Here is an 11,595-nt window from a genome sequence, read left to right on the forward strand (position 1 = left end):
TCATCACATTTTTATAGTACTTTATCACTCATCAATTAGTTTTTTTTTTTAAATAAATAGTTTAAGCAAAAAAACGTTTGGTTCCATACTTTTTATTCATCTGGTATATTACTTAAGTAACAAGACTATTATTAAAACTGAAGACACGTGATTGAAAATTTCTGTTTTTTTAAATAAAAGAAGGTTAACAATTCTATCTATACTGAAGCCGCGATGACTTTTTATGTGGTATAAGATATAAGATACCAGGAACATAGAAAAAATATTAAGAAAATTCTATCTATAAAAATTGAGAAGTTATGAGAGTTACACTTTGACTCTTTTTATTTCTGTTGAAAAAATAATTTTCCTAGTTTTTTTGCTATAGACTATTAGAAGAGGAAACAAGGAAGCTGTATCCTAAACTGTAACTCTGTTAAATGTTATTTGTGGCTTTTATTGGCAAATTTTTTGTACTTTTACTAAATAATTATAAAAAAAACATATACAACATTATCAGTGTCATTAAATGAACATGAAAAAATGTCAAATATTAAAAAATAAATGTCAATATTTTTTAAACATTTTTTTCATGTCCCTGGTATCTTATCTTACTTGAAATTTTCCTCTGTATATCTCCAAGGCGGTCAGATTTAAATTATAAATTTTTACATTTTGACAGTTGTGTTGACAGTTTTATACAATATTTTGGAAGATTTAAATATAGGTTTATTTTCGATTTGTCTTTAATTTTGTTTGTTGTATATATTAAATCAGACTTTAACTATGATTGCTTATTTATGTTGGTGGGGCAGATCAAATGTTACAAGGCGCTACTACATTTTTTCAATTTAAAATAAAGAAAATTATTATTCACATCTTGATAAATTATCACAAATCGTAAATTTAGATGACCAAATAGGGTCGTCAGATTACAAAAAAATATTTTTTTTTAGTACATGTTTTTTTTTTTAAGTACCTATAGGTAGTAAATAAGTACAGTTGCGGAATTAAAATTTTGAGCTATATTTTTCTGTCACTTTAAAAAGTTCACTGGAAACTACCTTTTACTGTCATCATGATTGACATTTGACAATTAAACTTTTTTTTTTGTTTTTAACAATTTATCTGTCTTAGGAAATTTATTAATTAAACTAAGTGTAATTAAATATCGCTTTGATCTGCTGCCCACCTGTTATTATTATCTTTGAAAGTAAATAAGTTAAAATGAAGAGTAAAAAATGAGGTTATTATAATGTAAAGTTTACATTTACATTATGAAAATGACAATACTGCCCGAAATTTTAATTCTGCAACTGTACAGTTTTTTTATGTCTTTTATTTTTAATTTCAAAGGAAATATTGGCATAGATTAATCTTAATTAATTATTATTAATTAATCTACTAGTTAAACACGTAAGGTAAGTCCGCGTGAGAGGATCACTAATTGTGTTTTTTTACAGTAACTTAAACCATTAATATTAATATTTTACTATGAAAGATGGAGTCCTAGTAAGGTTGTAAGTCTCAAAGTTTATCTCCCCCGCTATTACAATAGATATTTATTTATAAATTTGTCAATCTAAATTTAGCTTTTAATTATTAGTCCGGTCAAAATAACCATTTTAAATAACTAAAATTCCGACAGAGCTAAATTTTGGTGGAGATATTGAGTACACCATTGGGAATAAAGTGTCAAAAGTCCCTATCGATCCCATGTGTGCTAAAAAAGTTATTCGGGGTCAAAGGTCGAAATTTGACGTTTTTTAGATTTTTTTCGAAAACGGTAAGTTTTATCAAAAAAGTAGCCCAGACAAAAAATATAGACCTTGAAATTATCTACAAAATGGTCTTTATACTTTTTTTCTAACAATCACCATTCCTGAGATATCGCGATTCTAAAAATTGAAGGAGTCACGTTCTACATGGTATGCACATACAGAGTGCGTCAGAAACAAACATAGAAAAAATTTTAAAAAAAATCTATCTATAAAAGTTTCAAAGTTATGAGAGTTTAAATTTTGCACTTTGACTCTATTTATTTCTGTTGGAAAAATAATTTTCCAAGTTTTTTTTGCTATAGGCTATTAAAAGAGGAAACAAGGAAGCTGTATCCTAAATTGTAACTCTGTTCAATGTTATTTGTGGCTTTTATTGGCAAAACTTTTGTACCTTTACTAGATAATTGTAAAAAAACATCTACAAAATCATCAGTATTATTAAATAGACATAAAAAATAGTCAAATGTCAAAAAACAAATGTCAAATTTTTTTGACAGATAGAATTTTTTAAACATTTTTTTTATGTTCCTGGTATCTTATTTTACTTGAAATTTTTCTTCTACTTCATTAAACTTATAAATATCTCGATTCCATTAGAATTAAGAATTTATTTGGTAATACATACAGGCTGTTCAAAAAATCGCGCATTTCCTTGAAAGGGAGTAATTGGGTAGTCCCCAGAGTACTGAAAAAATGTTTAAAAAATTCTATCTGTCAAAAAATTTTGCCATTTATTTTTTGACATTTGTCATTTTTTTATGTCTATTTAATAATACTGATGACCTTGTATATGTTTTTTTATAATTATTTGATAAAGGTACAAAAATTTTGTCAATAAAAGCTACAAATAACATTAAACAGAGTTACAACTTAGGATACAGCTTCTTTGTTTCCTTTTCTAATAGCCTGTACCAAAAAAACGTGGAAAATTATTTATCCTACAGAAATAAATAAGAGTCAAAGTGCAAAATTTAAACTCTCATAACTTCGAAATTTTTATAGATAGAATTTAAAATTTTTTTTTTTTTTATGTTTCTGGTACCTTACCCTACATGGCATTTGTCTTTGGGGCGCGAGTTCTGGCGCACTCTGTATGTGCATATGATGTAGAACGTTACTCCTTCAACTTTTAAAATCGCGATATCTCAGGAATGGTGATTTTTGGAAAAAAAGTATAAAGACTATTTTGTAGATAATTTTAAGATCTATAATTTTCGTCTGGGCTACTTTTTTGATAAAACTTGCCGTTTTCGAAAAAAATCTAAAAAACATCAAATATTGACCTTTGACCCCGAATAACTTTTTTAGCACACATGGGATCGATGGGGACTTTTGACACTTTATTTCTAATGGTATACCCAAGGTCTCCACCAAAATTTAGCTCTGTCGGAATTTTCGTTATTTGACCACTATTTTTATGACTAATTTGACCGGACTATATTTGATACTTAAAAATTTAATCAAGTCACTTTTTCATAGTAAAAGAATATTACCTACTCCCGGATTTTCTACAGGAAAACCAAAATTATTGCCCTAAATTACAAAGACTAAACTTTTTTCTTTAAAATCAGGTAGAAGATAAAACTAGGTCCCAAAATTCCAGTTTTCGCTACCTGCTGTCCACTTTCGGTCTTGCCTTCTAATAAAAGTTTACTGCCATAACTCAATAAACCAGGACATATTTATCATTAGCAGAAATTCCACCAAAAGCGAGTTGTTAGTCACACCAGCCAGCCATGCCATTTCTTCCCCTTGATAATTATGATGCAAATCCGATCCTGTATCGTATGGCTATTATTATGACATCAACACAATTGATAACGTCAACTAGCAGACATGAATGTGTTATATTTAGATAATTCCCCTCTTCAAAGTCGTTCGGCCATTGGTTGAACGACTCCGTGTTGTATTGCCGGCACCAATGGGGACACGCTTTGCAAGGGGATTCTTATTACGTTTCAATACTCGCGTAATTTTTTGCTTTTACTACGACACTCAGTACAGTCGTGTTAAAAGGGGGAAAAACAGAGGGAAAATGAAAATGCCGAGAATAAACTGCAAAGAGGAATTTCGGTCCAAGTCGCCCCGGCTCAGGGCCGTAACCAGGATTTTATTTCGGGGGGGGTTTCTTGTTGGCCCATGAAAATGAAATGAAAGAAGGCGGATTAAAAATCAAAAATCTCTAAGTACACGTTTTTATTTTAAAATAAAATAAGAGATCCTAATTAAACATAAAAAAATTCAAATTAACTCACAAAAGTACCAAAAAATAAAATAAATTTTTAATACTTTTTATTGTTACAAATTTAAACAGAAGATGAATATTCATTTTTAAAACAAAATTTTTTTATGAACATATATCAAAAAATGCTACGCAAGGGGTGCGTCTTTTAATAGTTTATTTTTCAATATTTCCGAAATCATTTTAGAAAAAAATTTCAAAATGTGCTACAGATGATAACTTTTATACACCTAAACAAGTACAAAAATAAAATGTAATTTTTTTTAATTAGGTGCTTCCTAAACTAGATGGGATTAGGGTAAAAATTTACTCTAACTATTTTGCTTGTGGTTTCTTGCCACTTTCAGCAACAAAATTTCATAGTTTTTCATAAAAAAAGGTCTTTTGTGTTTTTCCGATACAATTTACGGATTTTTTGTAAAAATCAGTTTAAAAATTTATGTTACAGACCATAAACAGCAGAAAAATTAAATTTGTTTTACCGTTTAGGACGCCCCTGATTAAAAATTTTGTTATTTGGCATTTGTTTAGGTGTACATATAATGGTACCAAATTTTGTCATTTTATCTATTCTGAAATATTAGGAAAAACCCTTTAAAAAACGTACCTTTTTTAGGGGGTGTAGATCCCTTTCATAGCATTTTTCGAAACTCTTTTGTCTTAAAATTAAATATTCAAGTATTTAAATTTGTACCTAACAATAAAAATTAAACACTGTATAATTAACACATGAAAAATTAATTCACAAAAATTTAAAATTAACTCACTAAAATAACACAAAAACTAAATTTTTAACGCTTATAACACTATATAACAAAGTGCTCAGCATTTCGGGAAGGGTTTGAACCCCCTAATCCCACCCCTTGGGTACGGCCCTGCCCCGGCTGATAACACCTAAACTTACTTCTTTTTTTCAAAAAGTAAATATTTAAGTAATAATATTTATTCTTGTCTTTCTTAATAAATGTATTAAATTTTTTTAGCACATCCGGTGTTGCCGGAAATGCTACCACATTTAGTTTTCCAAATGGAACACCTATGTTTTTTTTTCCTCCAAACAATAATAATTGACATGAAAAATACTGTAAACCACTATTTATTACATTTTGCGTAACACAATGCAATCAAAAAAATCTTAAATCTTAGAATTTTACAAGGAAATTTGTCTCGTAGCCTGATTTTTAATTTTAAAGGAAAGGTGTGAATAAAAAAATGCTTGGTTTGACAAATCTAATTTGTCTGTTGATGAGCGAGTTTTCTTATGGAAACTCTTGGATTTTCTTCGACTGATAACAGACCATTCAGATTTCTATTTTATTGTTCTTTACAAAGAACCACAGGTTGTTTTTCAATTCGACTAAATTTTCAACGATTTGGGTGAACTCTATTTGAATATTTTTCTCTATATTGTCTTTCAGCTTTCGCTCTATTTTTATTGCACTTAAAAAACACTTCAAGCTGATCTACCAATTCGTCGTAATTAATATCATCCATTATTAAATATCTCGATAAGATTTATTGACAAATTAGGCTTTTTTAAACAATTAAACGGTATCCAAGCATATTGCTTTTTGCATGAATACCTTGACAAGTAAAATCCGCCTACGTTGCAAAATTTGCAATAAAATTCAAAAATTTTAATTGTTTTTCGAGTGCATTATGTAAAGTAAAATGTAATAAATAGTGGTTTACCGTATTTTTCATGCCAATTATTATTGTTTCGAGCAAAAAAACATAGGTGTTTCATTTGAAAAACTAAATTTGGTAGCATTTCCGGCTACATCGGATGTGCCAAAAAAATTTGATGCATTTACTAAGAAAATGAGGAATAAATAGTATTATTTGAAAATTCAGTTTTTGAAAAAAAAAGTAAGTTAAGGTGTTATCGGCCGGAGCGACTTGGACCGAACACGCTGTACAAGATCATCAGTATCATTAAATAGACTTCAAAAAATGTCAAATGTCAAAAAATAAATGTCAAAATTTTTTGACAGAATTTTTTAATAGTATATTAAAGAACAAGTTTCATAAGGGTTGATTTGGCGCACGAATCCCAAGTTAGAAAACGAGTGGTTGGCGAGTTTTCTATGGGATGAGTGCGCCAATGCCATTATAAAACGAGTATTTTATGCAATTTTTTCTAAGTTGCGCCCCCTTTTTTCTTATTTTAATTAAAAAAATATATTTTTGTCGTCTAGACAATTTTGTGTTAGTTGGTATCGGTTGGTGACACTCGGCGCCCACCTGATTTTTTAAATCATTTCTGCCGTTTGTCATTAAAAATAAAATTTACAAATTACACAGGGCGACAAAAAAGAAGTCATGTCGTGAGAACTTGACAAGTTTTATATCATTTTGTTTGTCTCAGTAAGACAAATCAAATGCACTAAAAAAAATTTCAAAAAACAAAATATTTTTTTCTAATTTAAATGAATTTAAAATACTTTAACTTTAAAAAATCATTACTCAATAACTATTAGGCCGATTTCCTTCAAATAAAGACCATTCTAAAGGGGTGGACTTGCCCTTTAGAATGATATGCAACTTGAAATTGAATATTGTCAAACTTNTATTATTGTTTCAAGCAAAAAAACATGGTTGTTCCATTTGAAAAACTAAATTTGGTAGCATTTCCGGCTACACCAGATGTGCCAAAAAAATTTGATGCATTTACTAAAAAAACGAGGAATGAATAGTATTATTTGAAAATTTAGTTTTTGAAAGAAAAAGTAAGTTTAGGTGTTATCGGCCGGGGCGACTTGGACCAAACACCCTGTATTTTTATACAAGTGATTCCGAAACGCTGTCCAAAAATTAATTGTTTCATTTTGTCTAAAAATCCATAATTAATAATTAGGTACATATCAAAATGGTCAATGACGCCATATCAAAAACGCGAAATAATTACTAATTACTACAGGGTGTATCAGAACTCGCGCCCCAGAGAAAAAAATTCAAGTAAGATAAGATACCACGAACATGGAAAAAATTCTATGTCAAGAAAATTTAACATTTATTTTTTGATATTTGACATTTTTTTATGTCTGTTTAATGATACTGATGATCTTGTATATGTTTTTTATAATTATTTAGTAAAGGTACAAAAATTTTGCCAATAAAAGCCATAAATAACATACAGCTTCCTCGTTTTCTCTTCTAATAGTTTATAGCAAAAAAAAGTTGGAAAATTATTTTTTCAACACAAATAAATAATGTCAAAGTCCAAAATTTACTTCGAAATTTTTATTGATAGAATTTTCTTAACATTTTTTAGTATCTTTCTCTGGGGCGCAAGTTCTGGTGCACCTTGTATAGAAATTAACAAATAGAATAGAAATGAAAAGGAGAAAAACTAAAGATTATGTACACTTATAATACAAGAATTTTTACAAACTATTTTAATTACAACAATTTTATTAAATAATTTTCTATGACAAGTATTAAAATATTGTATTAATATCTACAATATAGAATTTTTTTGCTAAACCTAAGCTAAACTTCGTGTCTTACTACCCCCACACCGACAACTGTGTTTTCTGAGGTAAAATAAGGCAGAAACATTTGAGTTCAATGTAAAAAAAAAATCTGTGTTACTTTATTGAGAAATTTTGAATTAGGAGATTTCACTACAAATATAAAAACATTGTCAAAATAACAGAAGTGGCTATAGTGTTATTTTTTTAATGTTTTCTTATAGTAAATGCTGGTATTTACTAAGAATATCACAGTTTTTGTTTATTTGTATATTTTTTGAATTTTGAATTCTTCAAATCTTGAATTTTTAATTACAAACAATCAATTTTTAGATGTTATAGGCACAATGACATATCTTATGTTTTTGCTTATTTTATTACAAATTGCACGTTAATTAGCAAAAATTATTAATAAATTATTACTACTATTAAAAATTATTGTTTATTAATAACTTAGTTTTTCAGGCAACCAATTATACTGCAATTCGAACAAAATTGTTTTCGGTCGCAAATAGCAACTTCTTCAATCTTTGAACAACATAACCTGAATGTTTAACCTCACAATTTGAACTTTTGAACATGTAAATAGTTTTTTCAGCGTAGTAATAAGTTAATTAAGTTGCAATGAAAAACATTGAAGTTGATTTTGGCGATCCTGCCCTTCTCAAAAAACCAATCAAAGAAATAGAAGTAAAGTCAAATCTCAATTTACAAAACCTGAAAACTAATTAAGAATACATTTTTCAGGAAAAGTGGAAACTCGTACCAGCGTTTTTGAAAGTTAAAGGTTTAGTAAAACAACACATTGATTCGTTTAATTATTTTATTAATGTTGATATCAAGAAAATCGTGGAAGCAAACGACAAACTTGTGTGTGATGCAGATCCGTTATTTTACGTCAAGTAAATAGTTTCACTATTTGTTTTTTTTTCTATGTTAGTTTTGCAGATATACAAATGTTTATGTGGGGCGACCGGATGTCGATGAGGGTTTCAATATTAGCAAGCCTACAACCCCCCATGAGTGTAGGTTGAGAGATATGACATACTCGGCCCCCATTTCCGTGGATATTGAATACACTCGAGGCACTCAGAGGGTGTCGAAAGCCGGGCTGATGATCGGCAGGTAATTTCAGTATTTTTTATAAACTCAAAACCTTATTTCGAAAAAAATAGAATGCCTATTATGCTCCGCTCCTCCAATTGCGTCCTCACCAACAAATCTGAGTACGAATTGGCAAAAATGAACGAATGTCCCTTGGACCCCGGGGGCTATTTTGTCGTCAAAGGCCAAGAGAAAGTCATCTTAATCCAAGAGCAACTCTCCAAAAACCGAATGATAGTCGAAGAGTGCAAATTCGGGGTTCAATGTTCCGTCACCAGCTCCACCCACGAGAAAAAATCGCGAACTAACGTCCTCTGCAAGGGCACCAAATACTACCTGGGGCACAACTCCCTAACCGACGTAATTACACAGGCCGACAAAAAAAGTCATGTCGTGACAACTTGACAAATTTTATATCATTTTGTTCGTCTCAGTGAGACAAATCTAATGCACTAAAAAAAATTCAAAAAGTCCACACACTTTGAACTAAATGATTTTTTTCTAGTTTAAATGAATTTAAAATACTTTAATTTTAAAAAATCATTACTCAATAAGTATTACGCCGATTTCCTTCAAATAAAGACCATTCTAAAGGGATGGAATTGCCCTTTAGAATGATATGCAATTTGAAATTGAATATTGGCAAACTTTTCTTCGAACACTGTTCGAAGTAAATCGAAATAATCTAAGAAAAACCCTACGAGTAATTTTTTTTTCTTCGTCACCATCGTGTGAAGAATCCAAATTTTTAAAATAATATACCGAGTAGTTTTTAAGATATGTTTTTTTGAAGTTAAGGTTTGCTAATCAAGCATTGCTCCATATAGGAGAAATGCATGTTAATCTTACTTAAAATTGCATTTTTATAAAAGTATTTGTTTTAAGACTCTTTTTTTGCTTAAAAATGGTCAATTGCATCTTCTTTGTTCCAATTAGAATAACCAAAAACTGTTTGAGTACCTGCGTACTAATTAAAGTAAATAAAGAGTTTTTTTTGTTCTAAAAATGATTACTGATCATTGAGCAAAAAGGATCTAGCAGTTTAAAGCAGTAGCTTTAAATATAAGAACAAATCTTTTTCAAATTAAATGACTTTCCATTCAGATTCCAACTTGTTCACTTTGTTCTAGCTTTCTGAACTTTTTTTTGAAAATGTTCTCAGCAAATGCTTTTTCATCACTTTCGAGTGATGTTGAATGTAATAAGTCAGTTGCTTCGTGTGCTACTGTTTTCACAACAACTACTACCTACAAGCTAACTGAAGGTAATCGTAGAATGTATCAACAAAATAAATCAGGTGACTTATTGCATTTAACATTACTCGAAAGTGATGAGAAAGCATTTGCTCAGAACATTTTCAAAAAAAGTTCAGAAAACTAGAACAAAGTGAACAAGTCGAAATCTGAATGAAAAGTGATTTGATTTGAAAAAAATTTGCCGTTATATTTAAGACTCGTGCCTTAAACTTCTAGATCCTCTTTGCTTAATGATCAGTGGTCATTTTTACAACAAAAAAACTCTTTATTTGCTTTAATTAGTACGCATGCACTCTTTATTTGTTTTAAGTAAACAAACATTTTTTGTTTATTGTAATTAGAACAAAGAAGGTGCAGTTGACCATTTTTAAGCAAAAGGAGAGTCTTAAAACAAATACTTTTATAAAAATGTAATTTTAAGTAAGATTAACATGCAGTTCTCCTATATGGCGCAATGCTTAATTAGCAAACCTTAACTTCAAAAAATCATATCTTGAAAACTACTCGGTATATTCTTTTGAAAATTTGGATTACAATTAATAAAGAGATGCTCTACACGATAGTAATTATGAAAAAAAAAATTACTCGTAGGGTTTTTCTTAGATTATTTCGATTTACTTCGAACTTCTTCGAACACTGATCGAAGAAAAGTTTGCCAATATTCAATTTCAAATTTTATATCATTCTAAAGGGCAAGGCCATCCCTTTAGAATGGTTTTTATTTGAAGGAAATCGGCGTAATAGTTATTGAGTAATGATTTTTTAAAGTTAAAGTATTTTAAATTCATTTGAATTAGAAAAAAATTATTTTGTTTAAAGTGTGTGGACTTTTTAAAAATTTTTTTAGTGCATTTGATTTGTCTCACTTAGACGAACAAAATGATATAAAATTTGTCAAGTTGTCACGACATGACTTTTTTTTGTCGCCTTGTGTTATTCCTGAATTCATCACCAAATTTTCAACTGTTTTTGCAGCTCATCCCCGTTTCAATCATTTTCAAAGCAATGGACGTGACAAGTGATAAGGAAATCTGCGAATTGATCGGAATCGAGGACATCTCCAAACTCACCCCAACACTGGAGGAGTGTCACACTTTGAAAATTTACACCCAATTGGGGGCACTTAAATACATAGGCTCGAAATTAGTAGCGAAACGCTACGTGACGTCGGCCAGCAAAATGAAAACGCCAGTGGACGAAGCGAGAGACGTTTTGGCGACCACTGTCCTCGCCCACGTCCCCGTGGAGAACTACAACTTCAGGATGAAGGCCATTTATTTGGGGGTGATGGTCAAAAGGTGAATTTCTGATCAAGTGATCTGATGTTAGCAGCAAATGTTCACAATTTTAGTTGGCGACTCTGAATATTTGACAGTCAACGTCAAATAATGTAATTTTCGATTTAATTTGTCGATTTTTAGATTGTTCTAGCGAAATCTCGCTAAAAACTGAGATTTTAGTACAAAAAACGTGCATATACGCATTTCCGACCAAATTTTTTGTTTTTCTTGTCTTATTTTTGACTCAATTTTGCTCAAAAACTAGTTAAATCAAGTGGTCTGGATTGAACAAGATTTTGCTCTGGTCCAAAAACGAACTAAATCCAGCAAAACAAGCGAAAAACTTATATCAATTCCGATTTAATTTTTTAATTTTTTAAGTTAAGTTTAAGTAAAATGTTTCAATTTTTTTCTGGTTTTATCACAAAAACATGCTCAGATATTCGGAAAAGGACAAAAAAACATCATTTCGGGCAGATT

The 11,595-nt window shown here is 29.8% G+C and overlaps 1 protein-coding gene across 3 annotated transcripts in view; it reads left to right on the plus strand.

Moving 5' to 3' along the window:
- The first annotated feature begins 8,019 nt into the window (after window positions 1-8,019).
- Window positions 8,020-11,595, plus strand: part of LOC123013811 (DNA-directed RNA polymerase III subunit RPC2) — a 12,233-nt gene continuing 8,657 nt past the window's right edge. For all 3 annotated transcript variants that reach the window (XR_006413286.1, XM_044412599.1, XM_044412600.1), the window contains exons 1-5: window positions 8,020-8,165; window positions 8,223-8,377; window positions 8,424-8,600; window positions 8,651-8,939; window positions 10,811-11,133. Coding sequence is in view for 2 of the 3 variants with exons in the window: in XM_044412599.1 (XP_044268534.1) it covers window positions 8,100-8,165; window positions 8,223-8,377; window positions 8,424-8,600; window positions 8,651-8,939; window positions 10,811-11,133 (1,010 nt within the window). In the remaining variant the exon portion in view is untranslated. The remainder of the gene's footprint in view (window positions 8,166-8,222; window positions 8,378-8,423; window positions 8,601-8,650; window positions 8,940-10,810; window positions 11,134-11,595) is intronic.

Source organism: Tribolium madens, unplaced genomic scaffold (genome assembly GCF_015345945.1).
Source record: "Tribolium madens isolate multiple individuals breed KSU strain unplaced genomic scaffold, Tmad_KSU_1.1 Scaffold_96;HRSCAF=242;Tcas5.2_LG5, whole genome shotgun sequence".
Classification (NCBI taxonomy): domain Eukaryota; kingdom Metazoa; phylum Arthropoda; class Insecta; order Coleoptera; family Tenebrionidae; genus Tribolium; species Tribolium madens.